Raw genomic sequence first — 27,811 nt, 5'->3', positions numbered from 1 at the left:
GTGTTATGTACATGTTAGAGTATATATGCTCATTATATAATAGTTTTAAAATGTTGTTTTACCCTAAACTGGACGTAGATTTCTCCCCCATGAAGATCGTGGTTGCTCCTGGGTTGTATTTCAATGCCCAGCTTTTAGATGTGTTCGATAAGTATAAGCTTTCGGTGACTAACGTCAAGGCAGTCCACGCTTGGTTCAACAACCCTATGCAGTTCTGGCAGAATCAATTCAACTTTGCCGTGTGGTGCGCTACAACGGGGTGTGGTGTGACATTGACCGACACTCAGCGTGGACCGCTGAGTCAGTCTGTGTTCAAGTTCCACGTGTACTACCAGGTCAGACGTATCCTTAAAGAGATCAGCGCCCCCCTCCCACAGGACAAAGCGTGGGACGCAACAAACAACCCGTACGATAGACGGGCCTACGAACGTATTTGCAATGAATTCGAAATAAACCCGAAGACGGATTGGTGTTTGCAGGGCCCGAACCACGGGTTGGGTATTCCTTATGATGGGGGGCGACCAGTGAAAGAAGTCAGTGATGATTTACTGAAACGAGATATACTACGCCAGGACTTTGCTTTGTCAAGTAATGAATGGAGGGATGATCGTATGAACTTTAAAGGTGGGGTTGCTTTCACAGTCCAGAAAGTGGAGCAGTCAACCGCAGACGGGTGGAAAATGTTCATGCTGGACACGTCGAAAGGATTCACTCGTGCCGGGGTAGTCAGGTTGAACGACTCGATTCGAACGTACGTGTGGGCGCTGTTGGGTGCGCAGTCGATGACGCGTTCCAACATCATCGGTAAGGGAACTGCTTACGACGCTCAGAAACAGTTCGTTGCCAACGTTGAGGATGCTATCAATTCTCCAGTTGATCTCCCGCGGGCCATCGACCGTTACCAAAACGTGTTAGAATACGCCAGATCGAAAGTCAATTACGTGTTCGGCGTGGGGCTGTACATGGCTCCGAGTGATATGCAACTGAGAGTAAAAAAAGTGGTGGGTTATAACAACAAAATAGTCATAGCCACGGCGGATCAAAAGTTGGGTATCAACCCCGATATTAACGCCCCCTATATCCCACACATTCCACCACGTGAAACGGGTATAGTGGCGCCACCCCCGGAGTCTAAAGTTCATGTGGGGGTACCCCCCACACACCCCCATATTCAGGCCTCCAATCACATCGATAATAAAACGGCCCTGCTGGTTGGTGGGGTAGCTTTGGGACTTATTTGGTTAAAAATTTCTTAGCCGCTACGTACACCAGACCCGCCACGGCGACGATGGCTGCCCACAGGTTTTGACTGAGCCACGTGGCAGTTTTAGCCAGAGCGCCCAACAACCACGAGACGATGCTACCCAGGATGCCGGGAAGGGCTTCGGCGGCTTTACCAGCCAGTTTAGCTAGGCGTTCCCCGAGTTTTTTTATCCAGTCTTTAACACCACCGGCAGGTGTGGGAGTTCCCCCGCCGCCGGCAGGCCCCACAGTACCCCCTGTCAGTGACACCACCAAGGTTGATATGATGAAACCCAATGCAGTCAGAATACTGACGATGGTGATCCCTTGCTCCCGGAACAATATCCGAATCCTGTCTGCTAACGTGGTGTCTCGGTGGAGAGCTTGATTGATGGTTTCCCGCACACGGCTGACCTGGGATCTAAGCTTTTCTTTGAAGGAGGATGCTGTCTCCAGCCAGGTCTGCCTTTCATATTCCAAATTACGTATTCGTTCCTCGATGGTGGCTTTCATAGACTCGTCCTCAGTTTCACCAAGTTTTTTCTTTTCATAGGCGATGTGGTCGTCTATCTCACTCATTTTGGCCGTGCTTTTCCAGAGCTGACCACGAATGGTTTGCATCAACAGGTCCAACCCCCTCAGTTCCCGAAAGGTAATTTCGAGACCCGGGAAGGGCTTGTTCTCGTAGTCGGCCAACACCTTTTTAATATCATAAGTCATGTTTTGATCCGATGGGGCGTCCCTGATGCCTTCCAGACTTTGAACTAACTTCGGAGTAAGCTTAGGTCGCGCGCCACCGTAATCTCCTAAGCCTAGTTCATCGCGGATAAAGTCCATCCCATATCGACTTCTCAGTGTTGATAAGGCAAGCGGTTCTCTCGAGTTTTTATTCATGAGATCGATCCCCGGGTGAGCCTTCAAACGCAGCGTGCCATTGCTGATGGTAAACTTGGAATATTCCCTTCCCGACGGCTTGATGTTGTCTCTATTTTCAACTGCTTTGTAATAACCGTCGATGGCGCCATTAATGAGTTTGGCCCTTTGCTGCGAGAATGAGGTCTCCTGATTGATGTTGTTTATATCTTCAACTTCGTTGACACCCGGCTTTAGGCCAGTACTGAATGAGGTCTCCTGGTCATCATTGAATGCCTGGGCACTATCGCCCGGCATCTCCGTCATATCTATGTCTTCAGCCATTAGTATTAAAAATATATTTCATTTATATAACAATGTACGGCAGAAAATTAGATCCTTTCAGAAGATTGAGAGAGCCATTAGGCGCCAGAGCCGTGCGCCAGTCGGTGACCATCACCAACAATCCCAGCAAGATAGACCAGAATCAAACTCTGCTGGTTAGATTTCCAAACCTTGGTGAGAATGACCTCATTGTACCAGGCACTGTTCGACTAGCGTTCAATATCACGTTGACCTCCGACAACGACAAACGCGAGCTAGTGCGGAACGTGGGTAGAGCTATCATCAAGAAAACGACCGTCAAGATCAGCGGTAACGAGGTGCTGAGTATCGACGACAGCGACGTGTTTCACTGCTACGGGGATCTCTGGAAAAGCGAGGGAGAACGAGTCAATGATGTGTACCAGGGCATCAGCAAATCAACCCGGTCGCGCATAGGGTATGCCTTCACGCCAGACCAGCTAGACAAGCTATCGGACGGTGAAAAGGCCATCGCTCGAGCATACGGGAATCGATTCTGCGTGCCGCTCGACTTCGAGTTGCTCACGGGACACGCGCCGTTTTACCAGGCCGCGCTGGGTGATAGGCTCGAATACGAGCTCACGTTTAACGACTATAGCAAAGTAGTGCGTACGCCGAACGGTGATGAGGCCAGTTATGCCATAGACAACATCTCTCTGGAGTTCGACATGGTCACTAGCCCGGAGCTGGCCAGGCAGGTTCGAAGCCAGTACTCTGGGAAGATGGCTATCCTGTACGATCGCGTACTGAGGCATAGATCAGTTGTGCGAGATAAGAGCGACACTGTGTGGAATATCAACCTGAACGTGCCGGCGCGATCGATGAAAGGTATCCTGGTCGTCCCCGTGGAGGATTACAAGCCATTCCGGAGGGACAGCGAGAAGTTTTTCAACCCCGAGATTGAAAAGGTGGAAGTGACCATCGAGGGCGTGCCCAACCAGCTGTTCAGTCATGGTATGAGACCACACCAGCAGTGGGATGAGATAAAAAAGCTACCAGGGACAGTGGGGGGAGCCCCACATTATATAACAAAGGACCTGGACCTCGGCTCCGTGCAGATCGGTGAATACCTGACCACCAAGTACGCCCTATGGTTGGACATGCGATCCACGGATGATGATAAACTGCACGGTAGCGGGCGCCGTATAGATAACGGCAGCGAAGGGATAACCATCCAGATTACTAAGAAGGCTCAACCCGCTGGTAAGTTGAAATTATATCTGTACGTTATTATGGACGCGCAACTTAATATAGACAATGGGAGATTCGTGCAAGCCATCTACTAAGTGGGTGATGACGGACCCGGACGTACACAAAATCGACCCTGGAACACGCCTGCAGGACTGGTTGAAAGCTCTTCACGAGAAATTTAAAGGGGAACCGACGCTGTTTATACTGGACGACTGCAGCGCTAATCGCGAGATAACAAAAAAGAGAGACATGCTATCGTACCTGGCCTTCTCCGGCCGGCATGCAAATCACAGCGTCTGGGTGCTAACGCAGAAGTTCAACTCGGTGTTGAAAGACCTCAGGGAGCAGACGCGATGGGTGGCCTTATTTCACTGCAAGGACAGGGATTCGTTCGAGGAGTGTTTGAGAGAGAATGATGTGATGAGCAAATTAGAACGGGAACGGGTGAAGAAACAGCTCGCTGAAACTAAACACGCTAAGCTCGTGCTCAAGACCGACCAACCAGTAGTATATAGGGTGTGCTAAAGCTAAGCAAAGCTAAGCAAAGCTAAGCAAAGCTAAGCTAAAGCTAAGCAAATGCTAAGTATAGCTATGATATTTGAAGTGTTTGTCGTGTGCAACTTAACATTCATTTCTCTGTGTTTTGTCTGCATCGGGTATTATATAGTTAAAACTAAATCTTACTTGTTATATTATAAGATGGAGTGTGAGGAATTGCTCGAACAATTGTTGGTGGAGGGTTCCCCCACTGATGATAAGCGAGAGAAACTGGTGGCGTTGGCTGTTGGCGGCAAAGCCAAACATTACTTTGGAGACTACACTCCGGATAAAATTCACAAAATGTCAGCCGAAGAAATCGATAAGCTGTACGCTAGATACGAGTCCCGGCTCGGAGCAGAAATGACAAAGACAATAGGATCGGCTATGACCCAGATATACACCGGTATTGTGGCATACTTCCTTCCCATTCCACCAGAGCGCCGACTTTACCTGTGGGAGGACCTCGAGAAAGACCCTTTTATCGAACACGCCGTGAGTTCTATCAGCTGCGGGCTGTACCACAAATATGGTATGTTGTTGGCTCCAGTGACGGCGGCGATTATCACGGCAAAGCATTGTCAATTTGAGAGAAAAAAAAATAATAATAGTATAGATGGATGCTGCACAATCCCCCAGGGAGGAGGAGGAAACCCCAGTGGGGGTACCCCCCACAGTGAGGGAAACTCCACTGGATTAAACCCCCACAGTGAGGGAAGTGACCCCAACAGTAACCAGGCAGAAGAATCCTAAGAGAGTAGCTGCCGGTAAAAAACGGTGGTGTAACCAACATAAAATTATTACAGTGACCAACCCAACCCAACTGTTGTTGGTTGTAGGCGTAACCATCTCGTGGTTATATACACGTGAGGGAAACCCTCACCGTGAGGTGGTACCCCCCAACAGTGAGGTAACCCCCACTGTCGACCCGCATATCATGTTATAATTTAAAATATTTTTATATATACATAATGTCTGAGGGGAAAACGTTCGTCAACGACGCATACCACGCCACAGTGGTCGCCAGTCTAGCCGTAGGGTACGCTCGGTTGACTAAAATGGTGCTTAAACAACCAACTATCAAGCTAGATTTCAACCTGCAGGATATGGGTATGCTCATAATGAACCTTGGTATGGCGATGGCCACAAAAGACATCCTAGTAAAACAAGGGATAATACCTGATAATATAATGAAATAAATATAGGATGGCCACGATAGCTATGATGGTCGGTGGGGCGTTAGTGAATGCCCTGGCATTTTCCGGGAGTAATTTCCTCTTCTCGAAACTACGAGATGATCACGCGGCTGAAATACAGGAAGAAAGGAAGCGGCACGATCTCGCTACTGAGAACTTACAAAAGGCACAGGCCGAGTACGCTAAAAAACGCCTCCAGAGGATCGATTTTATTAACGAACAACTCCAGCGTGAAAACCATGCCGTTCAAACATTCAACGATGTCGATGAAGCAATGAAAGAATACTACCTACTAACTGGTAAACGATTGGAACCGCTCAATAAACCCACACTCGCTCAGTACTACACACCATCCAAGGGACAAATGAATCGTGAACTGGGCTTCATAGTGTTGGGTATAGCAGCTACTGCGTTGGTTGCGAAGCAATTAAATTAAATACCTATATAAGTAAACATGAGACCCGCTCCATACCGATGCGAATACATACTTATGGGGAAGACCGAGGCCTGTGGTAGGAAATGCAGGAATCAGGGGTTCTGTTGTTTCCATATGGGAAGTCCTAACTACACGTGTTCTGTGTGTGGTATCGGGGTTAAAGGACACTACTGTCTATGTAAAGCTCACGGAGCGAACGTAGTCAGACATCAACTCATCTACGAGAATAAAAAGGACTACATAAAAGAACGTAGGCGACTGCTCAAGATAGACTCCAAATAAATGTTTATCAAGGGTTACCTCCCTTTACTGTGACCCAATTAGACATTGGTTATGTTAGGTGTAAACACTATGACTACTGTGCGCGAGCTTAAGCGGGTCGCAAAACAGAGAGGTGTGATCGGGTATTCTAGAATGCGGAAGTCAGCATTGTTGAGATTACTAGGTTTAGAAGCCCCTCCTACGGTAAAACAATTAAAAGCTCAAGCAAAACAGCTTGGATACACGGGTTATTCAAACCTGGGGAGAGCCGGGTTAACCGCATTGTTATCACATACCCCCGTAGCACGTCCCACTGTAAAACAACTGAAAGCCGAGGCACACGATTTGGGTTTAGGCGGGTATTCCCGTATGAGAAAACCACAGCTTGTAGAATTATTACGACAGAATAGAGCTATTGACCTACAGTTCGTGCGCACTGAGCGCGCTGTAGGCAACTATTTGAGAGGTTGGCGCATGCACGTTGATAGAAACATAGACATTACAGATATCAAGCCTCTGATAGCTGATAAGGTCAACCAGGAACTAAATAACCTAGGAAGTATCAAGTTTCAGATCACAGTGAAAATGTCGCTCGATAAGCAGGTTGGGGGCCCCACAGGGGCCACTGAATATGTTCAGCCTTACTTCCGAGGTAAACAAGAGGTTGTCACACATACAGAGACCATTGACGCATCAATCGATACCAGTTTTCAGCAGATACGAGAATACCTAGAACGCTACACACACTTGGGGTCCGGGTGGGCTGTAGATAAAATCGATAATGTCTATCTAGACATAGCTAACTACGTACCATTCAGAGGCGGATCATACCTAGCCTTGCCCCCCTACTATAGGAACAAACATGCCATAGTAAATGTTAAGAATAGAGGAAACGATTGCCTGAGGTTAGCTATCAGGTCAGCCTTATTTCCAGCTGACACTAATCCGAACAGGCCTTCTAATTATCCTCAGGATGATGGGCTCAACTGGGATGGTATAGATGAACCCACCCCCATATCCCAGATCACTAAAGTAGAAAAACAGAATAATCTGGCTATAAATGTCTTTGGGCACGAAGGTAACACAACAATAGTACACAGGGTCAGCCCGGTGAAGGATCGTCAAGTTATCAATATATTCATGATCCAGCGAGGTGACAAGTATCACTACACATGGATAAAACACTTTAGCAGGCTGTTGTATGACCAATCGGCACACAGAGAAAAGACCCACTTCTGTGAACGATGCCTACATGGCTTCACACGAGCTGATTTATTAGAATCCCACCGGGAGGATTGCCAAGGTGTGGGGCAGACAGCCATACGAGTCGACATGCCTAAGGAAGGTGATAATATCCTAAAATTCGGTAACCACAAGAACCAAATGTCTGTGCCTTATATCATATACGCCGACTTCGAAGCCTTGGTTACCCACAAAACACAAGAGCATAAAGCCTGTGGGTTTGGATACATTGTCGTCCGTTGTGACGGGGAAACGAAAGCTCCGGTAGTGTATAGGGGCCCTGACGCGGCTGAAAGGTTTCTAAAGTGTTTGCAGGAGGAAGAAAAAATTATTAGGAATGCATTGTATAGAATCGCTCCCATGCGTATGACCCGAGTCGACAGGCTAGCTCACACTAGTAGCACTAACTGTCACGTGTGTGACTCACCACTTAACGGTGATTCGGTGAGAGATCACTGCCACATAACTGGTAAGTATAGAGGCGCTGCTCACAGCGCGTGCAACCTCAAGCTTAAAATCAACCCTAAGACAATAAACATCCCCGTTGTCTTTCACAACTTGAGAGGGTACGACTCACACTTGATCATGCAGGCCATCGCGAAAATCGATGGTAATATAACGTGCATCCCCAACAACATGGAGAGATACATCTCCTTCAGCTTAAATGGACTTAGGTTCATTGACTCGTTTCAGTTCCTCCTGTCGTCACTCGACAGTCTGGTCAAGGCCAACAATACCTTCCCTATCACCGATCGATACACAGACGCCGAGACTAGACCCCTGCTTATGAGGAAGGGTGTGTACCCCTATGAGTACATGGATAGTTGGGTCAAGTTCACCGAGACCAGACTACCCCCTATTGACTGCTTTTATAGCAAGCTGAATGAGGCGTCCGTCTCACGAGATGATTACTCGCACGCGACTAACGTATGGAATAAACTGGGTTGTAAGAACCTGGGTGATTATCACGACCTGTACTTGAGGACAGATGTACTGCTGTTAGCCGACGTGTTTGAGACATTTAGGCGAACGTGTTTCAAGCAGTATAAACTCGACCCCGCATGGTATTACACCAGCCCAGGTCTGTCGTGGGACGCCTTGCTTAAAAAGACCGGAGTTAATTTGGAATTGCTCACAGATTACGACATGCACCTATTCATTGAGAAAGGCTTGCGAGGTGGGATTTCCATGGCATCCAAACGATACGCGAAAGCAAATAATCAATACGTGAAAGGTTACGATCCTAACAAGCCAACCAATCACATTCTCTACCTCGACGCAAACAACCTGTATGGCTGGGCCATGAGCCAGTATCTACCTACAGGGGGATTCGAATGGGTACCCCACGTTGATGTTATGGGGGTTGCACCAGATTCGAACAAAGGGTATATCCTCGAGGTTGACTTAGAGTATACCAAGGAATTACACACATCACACAACAGCTACCCCCTGGCCCCCGAACGTATGAGGGTTAACCCAGACTGGATGTCTGAGTACCAACATAACTTGTTAGGTGGGCGTGTGACAGACGTTGAAAAACTCGTGCCTAACTTAATGAATAAGACCAAGTACATCGTTCACTATCGCAACCTACAGCTGTACCTGTCGTTGGGTATGAGGCTGACCAAAATACACAGGGTGCTCATGTTCGACCAGAGCCCATGGATGGAGCCCTACATCAGAATGAACACAGACCTACGAAAAAAAGCCACCAGTGACTTTGAGAAAAATCTCTACAAGCTCATGAACAACTCGGTGTTTGGTAAGACTATGGAGAACCTGAGGAAACGCGTGACCGTGAAGCTGGTTCGGTCGAGTGAGGAAGACAAGCTCAGGAGATTGATAGCCAGTCCGGCATTCAACCGTAGTAAGATATTCACAGACAACCTGGTTGCCCTACACATGAAGAAAAGCCACATAAAATTCAACCGGCCTGTTTACGTGGGGATGAGCATCCTCGATTTATCCAAACACCTGATGTACGACTTTTACTACAACGAGCTCAAGAAACAGTACGGTGACAGGTGTGAAGTGCTGTACACTGACACGGATTCCCTGCTGATGGAGATTCGAACCGAGGACGTGTACGAGGACATGAAAAAACACCTCGATTTATACGACACCAGCGACTACCCTAAGACCCATGCCATACACAGTACGGTAAATAAAAAGGTCCTAGGTAAGATGAAGGACGAGTGTGCTGGCACGCCCATAGCCGAGTACATAGGTTTGAGACCTAAGATGTACTCCATACTGAAAGCCGACAATAGTGAGATCCGGAAGGCTAAGGGGGTTAAGAAGTATGTGGTGAAACAACACATCAAACACGCCAGATTCAAGGAAGCCCTGTTCAAGACCCGTACCTTTAGGCATAAAATGAACACACTTAGAAGTGATGGACATAAGATATACGGACTGACTATAAACAAGACGTCCCTGTCGCCTATGGACACTAAACGTTGGATAGCTATTGATGGGATAAACACATACGCGTATGGACATGAGAAAATTTGAGGCTATTTACTACAGCCCGCGTGGGTACTGGAAAGGAGCTAGCGCAGTAGATAAGCTAGCTAAAATAGCGCGAGTACCCCCGGAGGAAGCCAAAGCGTGGCTTGAAAAACAAGCCCTGTGGCAGATCTATTTGCCGGCACCACGCTACGTGCCTAGAAGGAGGTTCGGTATTAACATACCTAATAGCGTTCACCAGGCAGACCTACTGTTCCTACCCCACGACAAGAGGTACAAGTATGCCTTAACCGTAGTGGACGTAGCCAGTCGTTACAAGGAAGCCGAACCCTTGACCACGAAAGATTCGGCCCAGGTAGCCAGAGGATTCGAACGCATATACAAACGCAGTCCGCTGACGTGGCCAACAGAGCTGCAAGTTGACCCCGGACGGGAGTTCATGGGTGCCGTGTCACAACTGATAGCCAAACACGATACAAAGGTCAGGCGTGGCACGGCCGGAGCCCATCGCAGCCAAGCCATAGTTGAGAGATTTAATAGGACTTTGGCTGAGCGCTTGTTCGGCCATCAGTATGCTAGGGAGATGGCCACCCCTGGAAAACGATCGACTGAATGGGTCACGAGGTTACCCAAGGTGGTGTCGGCAATCAACCATGAAGTCACCAGTCTCACCGGTAAGAAACCGGCAGACGCTATCAAACTAAAATCAATAGTTGCAGAGTCGGCCGCTCCATTGCGTGGGAAGGAGAAACAGATACCAGATAGGGCCCTAGTGAGGTATCTATACCAGCCGGGGAAACACGAGGGTGATAGCCGTAAGCGGGCCACCGATCCTATATGGTCAGTCAAAACTTACAACATAGATAAAGTGGATATGAAAGCCGACGAACCTAACTTATACTACTTGAGGGATGGGCCGGGTAGGGGGTTTGTAAGAGAAGAATTATTGATCGTACCGTACGGCACAGTGTTACCTCCAAAACACGTTAAGTAGTAGGGGTAATAGTAGCAAGAGCTAAGGACCCAACCAAAGCCTTATTTAGTAAATAAGGCTTTGTAGAGACTTTTCTTGAAAGTGTTTTAAAACCCCCATTGTATATACTACTTGAACTAATAAAACTATAGTTAATACCAACTGTCTTTTTATCTGGGCACATACAATTACTTATTTATGGTACAGTTTAAGTAAGTCTTATGTAACCAACCATAAAATGTGATGTTTTAAGCAGTCTGTCTTTTTGGGGTCTGCCTTATGGGAAGACAGCTTTCTTTTGAATTATCAAATCATTGCACTGTGTCTATTTTTGATTTACTTGTACTGGTTACAAAGACCATTTGTAATTTGAGGCTAAATAAGAAATTTGAAATGTTTCTCGAGCATCAGCACATTTTGTGCACGTAAAAATTTTTCATTGCCATTTCAAAAAAATAACTGTGACTTTGCCAAATCCCGATCATCCATTTCTCACTTGCCTATGCACCAGATTGACACTCTTTCCGTTTCTGCATACCTTACTTTTGAGGCTGTGAACAGAAGGCAAAAGGACGTAATTAGTCTCCATGTACTTGAAACAGTGCTCCACCTAAGCGGTAACTCCTGGTTTCACCACTGACCACTACCAGTGAAGCTGGATCATGGAACACAAGCACTTGAGTACTTGTTAACATGTATTTGATTGCCGATAGTGTAGTTTCTTGTGCTAACCCCTAAGCCACAAGATCTGTTTATCACCATAGACCGTCTCGCATAAGCATTAAGTCTCTGAAACCACAAGATCTGTTTATCACCGTAGACCATCTCGCATAAGCATTAAGTCTCTGAAACCACACGATCTGTTTATCACCGTAGACCGTCTCGCGTACACAATAAATCTCTGAAACCACACGATCTGTTCATCACCGTAGACCATCTCGCGTACACATTAAGTCTCTGAAACCACAAGATCTTTTTATCACCGTAGACCATCTCGCATAAGCATTAAGTCTCTGAAACCACACGATCTGTTTATCACCGTAGACCGTCGCGCGTACACATTAAGTCTCTGAAACCACACGATCTGTTTATCACTGTAGACCATCTCGCGTACACATTAAATCTCTGAAACCACATGATCTGTTTATCACCGTAGACCGTCTCGCCTACACATTAAATCTCTGAAACCACACGATCTGTTCATCACCGTAGAACGTCTCGCGTACACATTAAATCTCTGAAACCACACGATCTGTCTATCACCGTAGACCGTCTCGCATACACATTAAATCTCTGAAACCACACGATCTGTTCATCACCGTAGGCCGTCTCGCATACACATTAAATCTCTGAAACCACACGATCTGTTCATCACCGAAGACCGTCTCGCGTACACATTAAATCTCTGAAACCACACGATCTGTTCATCACCGTTGACCATCTCGCGTACACACTAAGTCTCTGAATGGTTATGGGCTTTATCACTATTGATAAATCGGGTGAGATTTTCCAAGAGTAGTTCATCAGACCTTGAGTATGTCTCAGTTTCGTCACATGCTCAGGAGCTGGGAAATCAATGATGGCCTTCAACTTGTTTGTGGAGACACTTATGATATTCCATCTTTGCTGATTTTGTGTCCAAAGTATACCATCTCTGATTGGGGGAAGTTGCATTTGTCTTCACTGAGCCTCAAACCAGCTCTTATAACTCTATTCAGCATACTGTCTAGTCTGTCATCACGTTCTCTCAGTGTCTGACCATGAACTAAAATGTCATCCACAATCACTTCTGAACCAGGCTCACCTAACAGAGGCTTGCACACTTTCCTCTTTCAGACTTCTGGAGCTGAAGTTATTCAGGAACGGTCCTAAAGCAATAACATCCATAGCATTGTGAATGTTGTCCGCATCTGTCTGCTCTCATGCAGAGGGATCTGGTAAAATCCATTAGATGCATCACAGGTTGAAAATACAGCTGAGCCTGACTATTTCAGTGCTGTTTTTGACATTTGGCACTATGAATCTATCATCTCCACTGAATTGTTGAGCTTTTTAATTTGAACCTAGCCAGACTTCTTCAGTACTGGCACCATGGGAGTGTACCATTCGGATGGCTCTCTTATCGCTTTAAAATATTGATCCTTGAATCTTGCATGTGTTTTACATTCCCCATTGGTGGAAAAGGGTATTGTGATTGCTGCTACCATACCACCGAGATCCAGATATTTTTTCAACATTAGAAGCAAGTATCCCATATTTTTTCAATACAGGAGTACAGGAGTACTGGAAACGCTTAGGAATACATTTAGAGCACTGAATGGAATTCAATGGAGTACCATTAATCTTGTGTTTCATCCTATACATCACTACGAAAATGCTTCATGTCAAGATGCACAAGGTAAGTATCAATTAATATATGCATGAAACTTCCATTTTATGACAGATTTCAGATGTAAAAAATTTACTTGCAAAGAAATGCTACATTTAGATAGATCATAGCTTTAAAAATACACAGTAACTCATTGTCTGCTTGTTTATGTCTTGTTATCATTTTGTCGCATGATACATCATTTGACAGTGCTGTCATTAAAAGAAAATCTATGGAATATGTGAAGGATCATCTTTTATCATGTTTTTTAACAAAAATATCCAATTGTTGTTTCTGTACAGAGATTAATGGCAGATTTATTATTTGAGGATGACGTGTGGCCATCTCTACTGGAAGGGGGCCATACCGCCATGGAAAATGTGTATGAAGCTGTTTGAAGTCTGGTCCTGAACCTTTGTTGTCAATTGAAGAGGAGGGATATCATCTTGTCCATATTCAAGCAATGGCCGGCTGTGGATATAAACATTCAGAAGTTGTTGACCTTGCTACTGACTTAGCAGTTTATCTGGGGAAGAAATCCAAAAACAACATACCAATGTCTATGCAATGGTTTTATAACTTCCTGTTGCGCAGGCCTGATCTAAAAGTACCTGAGTTAAAGCGTACAAAGGCTACGTCTGAAGAAACATTCCAGCACTACTTCCAAGAGCTTGGACAGATTCTTGACAACTGCACCTCGAAGGATAATCCACATCAGATATACAACATTGATGAGAAGGGAACTGCAGAACATCAGACTCTTCCATCTGTTGTATCGTCAAGTCAAGCCACCCCATATGCTGTCACCAGTCCAAAATCTTGTACTACTATTGTTATAGGGTGTGGTAGTACTTCAAGTGCAATAATTCTGCCATATCTAGTATTTGTCTCCTAAGCCAGGTACATCAGGCATTACCTTCTGTAGAGTCGATCCCGTCATTGATTCCTCTGATGAAGAAACAGAGATCACAGGTGATGTACCTTGGTGGGATGGTGTGACCATACTAGAGGGAATGTTGGGACGGAGTGTTTGCTTTGGGTCACAGTGGGCGAGCTGGCTAAAGCGCCAGGCTAGTGATCCATCGAGGTTGAGGTGTCAGAATTAAGCCCTCCTGTGACCGGGTGTAAAAAACTTGGAGTCAACTTTGTGTGCAGACTCTTTCTATGCTGTCACAACCCCTAGTGTGCAGTACATAACCCTGTGCACTTAAAAGAATCTGTTGGTATATGACCAGATGGTGGCCACATGAATATGTTGCGGGTACAGCAACATGCAGTAAACTTGGATAGAGTACTGCGACTATGTGTCCCAGTCCACCCAGCTGTGAATTGGGTACCTTGTTAGGATGAGGTAGCCACAATAAACTTGGTGCACCTACTGGCACAGATTCAAACCACAGGAACTTGTAGTATACCAGAGCACTGTGTTCGTCTCATGGGCAGAATGCACACACCCATCATGCAAACAATGGGTTCAACTGAAAGTATGCACACCCTTAAGAGTTGTGTGTGCCACCTCAGAATTCTGGTGTCCATGTCATGATGATAAAGGGGAATAACTTGTGATAGATTAGTTATCATGCTAGTGATGTACATAGGATTATTCTAGTGAAATATTTTGGAATTATTCTTTCTTCATTACTGTGTGCGATGAGTGTTGACTTCTAGAAACATTTCTGAGACTTTTTGATTGACACCAACATCCTCCATAATTATGTCTGTGCAGCACCAGCATACTGCCTCCTGCAAACTGTAAATCATTTGACCGAAAACTGATGACGTGATGGTTAGCAAACTGATGGATAGCGAAGTTAGCGGATGACAAAGTGTTGAAACATGAGGTAATCTTATCATATTTTTTCATGTTGTCAATAAATAACCACATTCAATGGTATGATAGACAACATTAAAAAAATAAGTATGCATCGTCTGAAAGGGAAACAGTGTTCGTAGACAGTGATTTCGTAGACGTGTATAAATAATTGAATAATATTATTCTGCAAGCATATTAATTTTTGATAAACCACTAAGCTTATGTCTTGTGAAGATTTTTTTGTTTTGTTTTCAGTGATACAATGCTATGCTCTCTTTCAGCGATATGAAACTTGGAACAACTGAGGACATGAAAGGTGTGATAGAGGAAGGAATGAACATTATCCCGTATCTCCTCTTTATGTAAATGTTTCAACCCAGCAGATGTCACGACATTTTTTTTTCTTTCAGTTATCATGGGCCCATTAAGTGAACACGCTTTCACATGAAGTTCACACATCCACGTCACACTGGATAGCATGTTGTCTGGGTCGAAATTCTTTCACATATACAAAGTAGAGAGCCATGGTTGATACTGAATGATTTTTTTGCCACCTTGAGCTTATTATACCATAACTGTTTGTATAGGTAATGTTTGTCGGCGAATTGTTAAACAGTTTTCATTGTTTTCACGTTGCACTTAGTTGTTGTGAATGTTAAATAGGAACTAGTGAGTTGTTTTTATTGCGTTTTGTTAATTACTTTGGCGGTAACCCACCCACCTTCTCCAGTGCTACTTCTGGGCTTGTTTCCATAGTTTAATATTGATCATACTTACCTATTATGTAGTTTGGTTTTTATTTTAAAAAACTCAGATTATTATTTGCACGCCGCTCATCATACTCACCTAATATATTGTTTTATTTCACCAAACACGAACACTTTTCGTTTACACTAATGTCATGATTAATAATAATACCAAGCTAACATTTACTAACATCATTTACTAACGTCTACGAATCCACCGGATTTCCACGTCTACGAACCAGTCTGGTCTACGAATTCAATGCAAACCGTCTGAAATACGCTGTGTGATTTCTTATCTGACCAAAAAAGAGATTATATGAGGATACATGTTTACTCCTATTGGTCCTAACTTGGTGTGATAACGCACATGAGGCAACTATTATATTTCTAATGTTAGTGCAATCGATTCGTTCGAAATCAAGCTATTTTTGACGGGCATATTAGTATAATTAACAGGACACAAGAAAGACACCAAGACTCGTGTCAATATAATTTGACACTTACCTTCTGCTATCACTTTCTTAACTCGCAATTTCTGGTCTCCCAACTCGACACTCTGTCCTACGAAATCACTATCTATGCGGCCCTGGCCACCGCTTAAATATCCAAAAGCTGACTTAAAGAAATCTGCCATTATTACGGCTTACATTTGCCTAAATCACAAAAGATAAATACGTCAAAATTATTTCTTGGGTTGCTGGCGGATCACCGTGACGTCACGTGTTCTGTCAAAAATGAGCTCGAAGACTTTTACCACATTGGATTTCGAAAAAATGTATACCCATATTATGCTTAGAAATAATGTACTGGCACGGCATGAGACTTTAATAGTTATTTAATGAAGTGTATATATTCTCACAAAACCATGAAATGCTGCAAAGAGGAACTGAAAACGTCATGGAATATAAGAGTAGCCTCCCTTGTTCATTCGGCCAATGAGAGAACGACATTTCACATGTTGATAAAATGTCGGCGATGTTGCTGAGCGTGTTGTCTGTCGTTGTTACTATTCTGGTCGTGGAAGGTGCCATCGGAAGACCGAGGGGTGTCCCGCTTTCACGTCAGTTTTTGTTCAGTTGAAATATGACTTTTTGTTTATTGTACAATATTTTATTAAAACATTGATACAACTGTCACATGACATTTGCCGGCATCAGAAAATGCTTAATACTGGTGTCTACTATTCTCGCGGTACTTACGAATATCAGCTGAAAACAGAATATATAGTGTTCTTTTCGTATGTATGCTTGTTGTTTTTAAATGAAGAGATCCCCACTCTAACATGTGCATCTATCAACTGCTTGATCCATCAGGTGTATTATCCCACTTGAGCTCGATGAAAACCATGGTCGTCCGCCGTCGAGTTTTTGAGGCGTCTCCTATTCTCGCGGCATAACGGGAAAGTAACGTTATAAGGTGTAAGGAAGGGGAATCTTATCGGGAAGGGCGGGGGAAAGTTACGATTTTTCCAAGTTGGTTAAAACTCACGAATATTCGTTACACTGCAAAATTTTGATAATTTACAGACTTGTGCCACTTCCTAGTTACTGGTCAATGATGTAAACACCCTCTAAGTATCACGCATCAGCGATCTCAGGAGAAAATTTGTTTGCCGCAAGAATAGGAAACCCACAAGAATAGGAGACAGCCCTATATGTACCCCATGGGCGATTCTCTCCAAAGAGACCCATGAAGGTCCCGGGGTAGAATAGGCCTTAAGCAACCCATGCTTGCCATAAAAGGCGACTATGCTTGTCCTAAGAGGCGATTATCGGAATCGAGTGGTCAGGGGCACTGACTTGGTTGACACGTGTCATCGGTTCCCAATTGCGCTGATTGATGCTCATGTTGTTGATCACTGGATTGTCTGGTCCAGACTCGATTATTTACAGACTGGAATATTGCTGTGTGCAGCGTAAAACTAAACTCACTCACTCACCCACTCACTTGAGTACCCAAAATGTCAAGCAGCTCTGTAATCCAGGTAAATTCCTATTCAAGGCCTCAAAGTTCAGCCTAAACCTATTGTAAAATATGTTTCCATGTTCTCCTGACGCTTATATATATGTACCGAATCAACTTCCCAGTCAGTACTGAGAATGTATATTTTCATGTTCATCACCTGGAAACCAAAAGGTTTGGTCAGTCAGTCAAAGAAGGGCCCAGGAGATAGAAATCTGTTACTATTGTCTGTAGTCACTCAGGGTCACCTTGTTAACTAAATAGGGATGGACAGCATGGGTCAGCTAATTAGTGTATTCTTTAAGTCCTTTGAGAGGTCTGTCTATAAAAAACTGTCAAAATTTCTGTACAGAGTGACACCATGACTGATGCAAAATCATGCAGAACAACAATTGTACTTATTAGCATTTCTGGCCTGTTTGTTAATTACAAGGTAAACCATGAAAAGATATAGCTATACACAGATAGTAAGAATCATTCTGATCACTTACATCACATTTTTGTACAAACGATCCCTGAATCAAGGAAACTCACTCACTCACTCTTCAGAGAATTGGAAACCACTACAGGTTTGCCTAAATATCTTTCAACAGAACATTGTAGATGTATGAGGCAGATCTTGAAGTGGTGCTTTTAGCTGTTTACTGATATTTTGCATTTATATTTTTCATGATTTCCATTAAAACGTTTTGAACTTCTAAAAATAATCAGGTAACCATTAAATTATGTTCTTTCAGATGTGTGGTGTCCGAGGGGGGGGATACGTCATCTTATGATGACTCTTGCTTAAAAGGGTAGATATATGGGCGGTTTTCAAAGATAAATTGCTCTTTATTCGATCTTTGTGTAATGATTGTTAAATTTTCTATTAGACACCACGGGACAACATGAATCATGACACACGAACAATTTTAGGAAACTATTTGACACAACTAATCAATGCAGAATCCCAATATGTGGGAAATGGTAGCTGACAACAAAATGTTTCAATAATGAAACCTTGAACAGAAAATGTAATGTTACACTCATGTTTATGGTGAATCACAAAATTGTGTATCCCCCAAAATTTAGAAAGCCTCATCATCAGTACTCCACATGCATTGCTTTAAGTCACCAAGACTGCCAAGACTCGCATCAGCCATTTACAAGGATTGCCATTGCAGTATGAGGTGGGAAGGCACTTCCTAACAGACCATCTCAAATCTATGGACCCAATACAATAATAATGAGAGTGTTAATGACACTTAGGTTTACCCAGATCACTTCAACTGGTTTTGGCATCCTCGTTCATGCACTGTGATAGCAAGATCCACAACCTGAATCCTTGGACCGCGCTGAATCGCATACCTGATAGTGCACAAACTGAATCAGTTATAAGCACTCAGTAAATAAACCCCCAAACAACATGTCAAGATTCTCCTTTTGATGGCTATATTATTTTGGTTGTAGAGACCATTGGAGGTTGTTCTGTCCATTGTGCAGATATAATGGTTATTTTATATACTTTTCTTCTGAACAAAGCAGTAAATTGAAAAACAACTGTACTGGCTGCTGAACAGACATCGCCATAATTTAGCGACATTTACATTTATTCTGCAGTTCATTAAATTACTGAAACCGAATGCTCAATTAGCTATTCACCATGTTCACCAATGTGCTTAGTCCGTTATGGCAGTTCAAATAGGTCTCCTCACAGCTAACTGTAACAGTGATCAGCATTTCAGAATTTCCCATCCAATTTTCAATGATTGAATTAATAATTATTTACGTAAACCTTTGTCATGGAATTTTGTGTAAGAGATGCCTCAAAACAAGCAAATATTAATGCCATGGTTAACATGTAGTACTGCAGTACAGAAGAAAATTTGGTACAGTAGGGAAACATATAGTACTGCAATGCATAAGAAAACTTGGTACAGTGGGGAATTACAGCAAGACAGAGAGCATTCTATTTGCTTCAAAATTCATTTTTCTAGATAAAAATTGTTTCATAAAAATAATGCCGAAATTTATATTTTACTGTTGATGACCTGATGAATACAATAGAAAATTAAATGTGAATAAGTGTCTATTAATAGTTTTCATAGTGTCTTGTGCATAAAACACAATACATATTCGTAACAGAGCATTGCCACAGTATTTGTGTGTGGTTCAGTGGAAGGTAGTGTAACAGTATTTGAATTAAGTTGTTGATGTCTGATCTTGTATTGCAGGAGCATTACTGTACCAGCCTGGGGAAGGAAACACCTTTAAATGTCTGAATACTGTCCAAGAATTCCCCTTTGAATACGTCAATGATGACTATTGTGATTGTGATGATGGGTCTGATGAACCAGGTGAGGGCAGTGCTTGGGATTTGTGCTAGAATGTTTCACTATGTTCACTTGTCAGGAATATAATTCTATTTAATATAAGCATGCCTTTTTAAGGTTGTATGTGTTTTACAGCAGCATGTGCTAAATACTGTCCATTATGGAAACCCAGGAAAAGAATTAGTAGACTGCATGAGCAGTAAATATAATCCATCATAACCTACTGTGACAAAGATAACTCTTCATTATTCAGGCACAGCGGCATGCCCCAACATGAAGTTCTTCTGCCAAAACAAAGGTCACGTAGCGGAAGATATTTTGTCATCTCGTGTCAACGATGGCTATTGTGGTAAGGAGGCTATTTATCCACTTTTGTACACTGACATGTAACGTCTCTTTGCTCGTTGAAGGCAAACTTTACACAGACGTGAATAGAATGCTGATTACCTGATAGATATGAATTTGCTAAATGAAACATTATTTTGGAGTTTTATTTTACACCGTTAGTTCTTCATATGTGAGTACTTTCTAGATGAAATGGGACCAGACCTTCAGGTATGGAGTGTTGAAGTTTTGCTGAGGTTTTTTTTTCTTTATCCTTACTCATGCTTTATTGCTTATTTCCAATTCCTTTCGAACTGTCGAAGGAAACTTGAATCCCTTCAACGGTTGGACAGTGTTTCTTGGGGCCCTTCTCAGCTTATCTTTAGTTTAATTTCAAGACTTGTCCTTCTGTCCGGCTTTGAAGATATACCTACAAAGAAGTGCTGTGAGAAGAGGGAAGTTCAAGCATCTGTTTATCCCTTTGACTCCTGCATCAACTGTAGAATCTCACGGATGACTGTCTCCTTTTGGATCAGAGCAGTGATCCTTAGAGCATATAAAGCAACCGGATTAGAACTGCTCAATCTCATCAGTTATGGATGGTTGCTTTTGGAGATCAGACATAGTCTTCGCTAACCACTATCTACGAGATATACCTACGGAAGATGTATCCAAAATACATCAATTTTGGCCTCTAGTGGTAGCACAGCAACTCTCAATGGCAAATCAACGTTAAAGAAAATCTCACCTATTTGCGCAGACTCGTTGACGCCTGGCCACTGATCCATTACCACCTGCAGAGAGTCCATGTTCCCATGTCTACAAGATAAGTCAGTGCATGAGTAAACTAAGACTCAGTTTTGGTAAAGTCCTTACCTTAATGTATGGGTCGCGACACCAGTTTTGGTAAAGTCCTTACCTTAATGTATGGGTCGCGACACCAGTTTTGATAAAGTCCTTACCTGAATGTATGGGTCGTGACCCCGGTTTTGGTAAAGTCCTTACCTTAATGTATGGGTCGCGACCCCAGTTTTGGTAAAGTCCTTACCTGAATGTATGGGTCACAACCCCAGTTTTGGTAATAATCCTTACCTTAATGTATGGGTCACGACACCACATATGGTAAAGGCCTTACCTTAATGTATGGGTCGCGACACCAGTTTTGGTAAAGTCCTTACCTTAATGCATGGGTCACGACACCAGTTTTGGTAATAGTCCTTACCTTAATGTATGGGTCGCGACACCAGTTTTGGTAATAGTCCTTACCTTAATGCATGGGTCGCGACACCAGTTTTGGTAAAGTCCTTACCTTAATGTATGGGTCGCGACACCAGATATGGTAAAGTCCTTACCTTAATGCATGGGTCACAACCCCAGTTTTGGTAAAGTCCTTACCTTAAAGTATGGGTCGCGACACCAGTTTTGGTAAAGTCCTTACCTTAATGTATGGGTCACAACCCCAGTTTTGGTAATAATCCTTACCTTAATGTATGGGTCGCGACCCCAGTTTTGGTAAAGTCCTTACTTTAATGTATGAGTCACAACCCCAGTTTTGGTAATAGTCCTTACCTTAATGTATGGGTCGCGACACCAGTTTTGGTAAAGTCCTTACCTTAATGTATGGGTCACGACACCAGTTTTGATAAAGTCCTTACCTTAATGTATGGGTCGCGACACCAGTTTTGGTAAAGTCCTTACCTTAATGTATGGGTCGCGACACCAGTTTTGGTAATAGTCCTTACCTTAATGTATGGGTCGCGACACCAGTTTTGGTAAAGTCCTTACCTTAATGTATGGGTCGCGACACCAGTTTTGGTAAAGTCCTTACCTTAATGTATGGGTTGCAACCCCAGTTTTGGTAATAGTCCTTACCTTAATGTATGGGTCGCGACACCAGTTTTGGTAAAGTCCTTACCTTAATGTATGGGTTGCAACCCCAGTTTTGGTAATAGTCCTTACCTTAATGTATGGGTCACAACCCCAGTTTTGGTAAAGTCCTTACCTTAATGTATGGGTCACGACACCAGTTTTGGTAATAGTCCTTACCTTAATGTATGGGTCGTTCCAGGTATCTAGACAACGAGGCATCTAGCACATCTAAATCCGCATAATCTACAAAGAATACTTCTCATACCTGGTATAAGAATGTGGTCCCCTGTCTGATGTCAGCCAGAAATCCGGTTTGCAGCATTCCGAAGGGGTGTATTTATAAGCGAACACGGATCTGAGTACACTCTAACAGGGAATCCTGAAGGTGGTTGACCTGCCACCTTTTCCATCGAAATCATTAAGCAATAAAACATGAGTCAGGATAAGAAAAAATATGTAAGTTTGATGCTGAAGTTGATATTATATACTTAACCTGACTCATAAAATGAAGCCCTCCCAACCATCCCCTCTCACCACACAGACTTCCCGTAGACCTCTACGGAGGCATATATCGAAGAGAGTTAGGTTTAGCATGTGCACAGTATCGTGGGTGCTTTTGGTTGGAAAAGGGCACGTGGCTCAAGGTGAGTGATTGTGCGTTCGCTTCTAGGGAATTTGAAGGGATTCAAGTTTGCACTGACCGTTTAGTAGGAATAGTGGAGATAAGCAATAAAGCATCAGTCCAGTTTTTGTATATAAGGCACAACAAATGTAAACATATGATGGAACCTGAAGCATCCAGTTAAATATTGAAGTTTAAAGCTCATCCTCAGTTTCATGTCCTTGTAGCTGTTTAGAGTGAAAACATAGTGATGAATTTCATTTTAAACGAAAATCTAAATCAAATGTAGTGAAATTAACATTGTGAATCCTCATAATTTTAACTTGACATTTGAGCATTTAAATGTCAGAATTTCATTCAACTTAGGATAAAAGTTGTTTAACAAACGATCATAGATTCAGTAGTCTTAGATTATTGGCGGTTTGTTTTACAAGGGGGTAAGCGCAGTAGTTGGAAAAGTGAAACAAATGCACGTGTAATATGTGATGAGCATTAACTTAAACCAACCCTGCTTGTTTGTGGTGTTTCATTTAATGTGTATAACCGGTATATTCAACAATCCGAGAAAGACAGAGTCGAGTCGAGTTGAGTTGAGTTGGGCAAGGGACACTGTATCCTAAGTAAATTGATAATGGTCTGGGCTGGCAAGTTTTATATCTAACCAGCTTGTCTGGTTTTAACGTTTTCAGAGTTTCATACCTTGCTTTTTTGAGGTTTTTACATAGGTTTCAATGTGTTCATGTGATATATCTTGAGTTCACAGTAATCCAAAATTTGTTTCTGCCAATTAGTTATTAATATCTGACATGTTAATGGATATGTTGTTGGTGCCATTGTCATTATGAAACACTCACTATTGTAGCATTGCTGCATTGACATTAACTATGACCTTCTTTTTGCAAGATTGTTGCGATGGATCTGATGAGTACCAACAAGAGAAGATTCAGTGTCCGAACACCTGCGAGTGAGTATACTGATACTTTGCCTTGTAAGAGGATAATATATATTTTTATTCCCCTGCCATGTAGTGTGGAGGGATATAGTTGACACCTTGTCTGAATGTCTGTTTGTAATCATTTTGATTCCGGAACATAAACCGTTCAATATTTTTGAACTTGATAGATGTTCAAACAGAAGCTAAAGTGGTGCGTTTTGCTTTTTCAAGATTTTTTTTCATTTTAATTTCTCTTGGTTTCCCTGGAAACGATGTGAAGGAAGGGATGGGCTTTGTTTCTGGAGCACAATTTGAAAACCTGTCAATATCTTGACATATATATGAGGCAGATCCCAAAGTGGTGCCTCTTGCTATTTACAAATTTTTGGCATTTATATTTTGAAGATTTCAATGGAGACAATTTGGACTTCAAATCAAGTTGGACTTTAACTGTCAGATGATTTGTTCTTTCAGATTTGTGGGGGGTAGGGGGATTTGTCATCCTCTGATGACTCTTTGTTTTCTTATTATTGATAAAAGATATGATCAACAGCTCCATAAAACAAGAAATAAACTTAGTCTTGCTTCATACAGTAAATTTTGAACCTTAGGGTTTCAGTGCAACACAGGTATATCACATTTTCTTCCCACCAAGGTTATTCCTGTCATATCTTCCTCTGTTCTGCTACGACCCTTTCATGGTGTAAGTGTTCTAGATTCATGATTCAGATAGATTTAGTAGTGCTGTCAGTGACATTGTTTCAAAAGGAACCATTTGCAAAGCCTTGGTAATTTCCATATGCTGCAGAAAAACTATAATCTATTCTCCAGCACTATGCACAAACAATTTGTCTAGATCAATGGCATCTCCACTCCTATCACTGACAACTGACAAGCTAGCCATTATATGTTTTACAAGTGTCACATTACCAAAAGCATTTTGTCGATTGATTCCCGCACTCTACATTGCGCTAGATTCTGCTTTTCAGTTTGATATGAAATACCGACTCTATCCTTTGCACCTTGATTAACTGAATTTAAGTCGATCTAACATGTGATAGGACTGGATGGAAAGAAGGGAGATAATTTGTTTTGCGATTTTGGTTTTGCTAGGGATTTCATAAGAAATGGGAAATATGGCTGAAGTAGAACAGAGGTTACGTTGGAAGATATGACAGGAGTAACCTCTGTGGGAAGAGAATAAGGCATATTATTGCTTTGCCGGCGCTCATTATTGATAGTCAAGTATCATGAAACATTTCTTTTGTATGTAAAAATGCTACATACATTTGTTTTTAGTGAACTTGGTCGCAAGCGTCGTGAAGATCTGGTTCGTGAGAAAGAGCTGCGAGAAACCGGATTCAACATAAGAAAACAGTATGTGGAAGAGGGCTTACAGAATCTCCAAACCAACAAGGTACATCTTATAACACTGTGTGAAAACCTGCACTCTATGTGTTTGTCAGTCTTTATTTAAATTTGAAAGTCAATTATTTGAATGGATAAAAAATTGTTTATTGCAGGCTCTAGTTGAAGAACTTGAGAAGTCAAAGGAACAAATGTTAGGTGAAAGGGATGATTTAGAAGGTAAGTTTGTGAAAGGGATAGGGAGCTAGAAGCAACGTTCAAAACAATTGCCGGCCCAGAGGGCAAGCACTGGTTATTATTGCTTCAGGCCAGCAGTTTCAAATCTTTGCTGGCCCTTATGGCCTTTAGTGAATTATCCGGCAGTTTCTTGTTCAACCAGAATCTTTCCCATGTTTTTAACATTAGAGAACCATGATTCATCATGTTATGATAACTTACAGTTCCACTTCCTGATATTTCTGCATCTTGCGCAGAGGAATGCCAACACCAGTCTATACTAAAACACAGATTTCTCTCTGTGACTTAGTCTTTGCTAATTAACTTTGTAGAAACAGTGTGAAACTGTACAATATAGTGTATTTCTATTTTATTGGTTTGACTTTAACAAATGGACCTACAGATTTCAGTCCGGGTGTGTAGATTTTAAGGCCTGCATGTGGCAGTAGCCCCAGATAGCTAGCTTGCAAATTAAAGTATTGCAAACACTGACTAGAAGTGGTATGTTAATGTCTTTATCTATGGGAAGAGAACAGTAATATACAGTTATAGACTAGTGATGAGGTCAATACCTGTTATTGTGGACCCGCGGAAAGTAATATTGACAGAGGATGAATACCTGTTTTTGTGGACTCGCAAAAGTAATAGCAACCGAGGATGAAGGAAGTCCTTGGTCAATATTATTTCAATTTTTGTGGGTCCATAAAAATGCGCAATGACCGAAATTACCAATCTGTAATTGTCTTGTTATGTGACTACCAAAAATAAGCTTCTAAAAAGCAAAACATGTCTAATTAGTCAAGAAAAGTAATTTTGTTTTTACTACAAATCAGTAACATTATGTTAATAATACTGTGACATGTAAGCAATAGAATGACGTCATAACTTGACGTCATAGCTTATTTTTACTAACTCATGTCAGTATGACTTTTGGTCGGACCTGGGTTGGATATGCTTTTCTGTCGATGGTCACATGACCACCTCTAGATCAATCAGGTAGCTGGAAAAATATGCTTACATAATATCAAACTTTATGGATAACAGCATGTTTCTATTGGTGAGCGTGACAGTGTTGATAGAGATTGTTGTACCATTGTGAAGAATTTGTATGGAAACATCACACTCACTCACATTATGGGTAGGGAAGAAGAACAATGAAGAATATAAGAGTGTCATCATTTATAAAACAATCCAATGTTATGTTTATTTAGTCAGATGAGAAATTAGTGATAATCCCAAGTGTAGCACTTACCTAGGGTTGAACAGTTTTTATCCCCCACTACGTTTTAACAATTTAGTTTCCTGGAGTCGATTGAACAACAAATGTGGCCTGTAATGAGTCAAAAAAGGGGTTGTATAATAGATGTCAGTTCAAGGCATGAATCACAATAAACTTACCATGGTTCCCATAAGTTTTAGGTTGGGTGTAATCCACCTTTGGATTTACACATACACTTATTGAAAATATTTCAGACTGTGTTAGCCAAAACTTGTATTAATGGGCGTATGTTGATGATTAGATGAAACAGTCTTTGCATTGTTACTTAGGGTAATGTGTGCACGCAGGGCAAAACTGAACTGGATTTGTACTTTCCAAGATGAAGCTCTCGTTGATAATTTTGAATTTACAAGCTTTCTTGCACATATATATGGTAGAGTACAAGGAATACTTTTTGCTGCAGGAAAGAAGACGGAAGCTGAATCCCCAGAGAAGGAAGCCAAAGAGAAGCATGAGAAAGCATGGGAAGGTACACCAACTGAAGTCTGCATCACATATGTGTTTATCTTTATGTCACTTTGAGAGTTGGTGGGAAAATGTTGTATTTAATACTGACCATGATATAGACAACAGATGGTGAAGCTGTTTTGGATGCAAATTTTTCATGTTACTGGTGTCATTGGGAGGTAATTAGAACATGTAAAGTTTACAAATGAAAGTCAGATTTTGACTATTATTTCAGTGTGAGCTGAAACGGGATCAATTTTATAATAGTGATAACTGATTCTTCCCCTCTTTCCCAAGTATAATCAAACAATGGTAGCCAGTTCCTTCTTCCTAGGTATATTGGTGGAGTGAAGATTGTTTTCATCATATATCATCTTCAGGTAACATGTTGGAAGTTCACATTCATCTTGGTTAAGAACCTTGGGTTTTTTCTGGTCTTGACCCGCCTTGAATGAACAGAGTCATGGTGATGGAGAACATATCTTTAGCTCACCATCATGGTTTGACTTTATCCTTAATGTCTGTTGTAGATAATGTTGCTATATGTTTACAGCTGTGAAGGCTGAACGGCAAGCAGCTCGAGACAAACTGAAGGCAGCACAGGCATTCCAACAGCTGGATCGTAACAGAGACACATTGTAAGTCTGCATCATCATCATCATCACATAACTGGGGTCCCTATTACACTGGAAGTAAACCGTCATTGCAGTCCCGCTATGTGTAGCCATGAGTCTAGTAGAATATCAGTCTGCAGTAAAGATAGTGGAAACTGATGATTGTACCATTATT

General features: G+C 42.4%; 2 protein-coding genes across 5 annotated transcripts in view; one reads left to right on the top strand and one right to left on the bottom strand.

The window, feature by feature from the left end:
* Positions 1-16,424, bottom strand: part of LOC137290509 (cyclin-G-associated kinase-like) — a 69,791-nt gene extending 53,367 nt beyond the window's left edge. The window contains exon 1 of the mRNA XM_067821489.1: positions 16,194-16,424. Coding sequence (XP_067677590.1) covers positions 16,194-16,323 — 130 coding nt within the window. The 5' untranslated portion in view covers positions 16,324-16,424. The remainder of the gene's footprint in view (positions 1-16,193) is intronic.
* Positions 16,425-16,614: 190 nt separating this feature from the next.
* Positions 16,615-27,811, top strand: part of LOC137290380 (glucosidase 2 subunit beta-like) — a 41,127-nt gene continuing 29,930 nt past the window's right edge. For 2 of the 4 annotated variants that reach the window (XM_067821275.1, XM_067821279.1), the window contains exons 1-8: positions 16,616-16,749; positions 19,865-19,987; positions 20,217-20,312; positions 23,682-23,742; positions 25,012-25,129; positions 25,236-25,299; positions 26,979-27,044; positions 27,576-27,660. In XM_067821275.1, coding sequence (XP_067677376.1) covers positions 16,656-16,749; positions 19,865-19,987; positions 20,217-20,312; positions 23,682-23,742; positions 25,012-25,129; positions 25,236-25,299; positions 26,979-27,044; positions 27,576-27,660 — 707 coding nt within the window. In that variant the 5' untranslated portion in view covers positions 16,616-16,655. Of the gene's footprint in view, positions 16,750-19,864; positions 19,988-20,216; positions 20,313-23,681; positions 23,743-25,011; positions 25,130-25,235; positions 25,300-26,978; positions 27,045-27,575; positions 27,661-27,811 lie in introns of all 4 variants that reach the window. The other 2 variants (XM_067821277.1, XM_067821276.1) reach the window with 2 other exon arrangements.

The sequence above is a fragment of the Haliotis asinina genome, chromosome 7, assembly GCF_037392515.1.
Source record: "Haliotis asinina isolate JCU_RB_2024 chromosome 7, JCU_Hal_asi_v2, whole genome shotgun sequence".
NCBI classification, from domain to species: domain Eukaryota; kingdom Metazoa; phylum Mollusca; class Gastropoda; order Lepetellida; family Haliotidae; genus Haliotis; species Haliotis asinina.
Note: the sequence above shows the minus strand (reverse complement) of the source record. Positions and strands in the feature narration are given on the sequence as shown.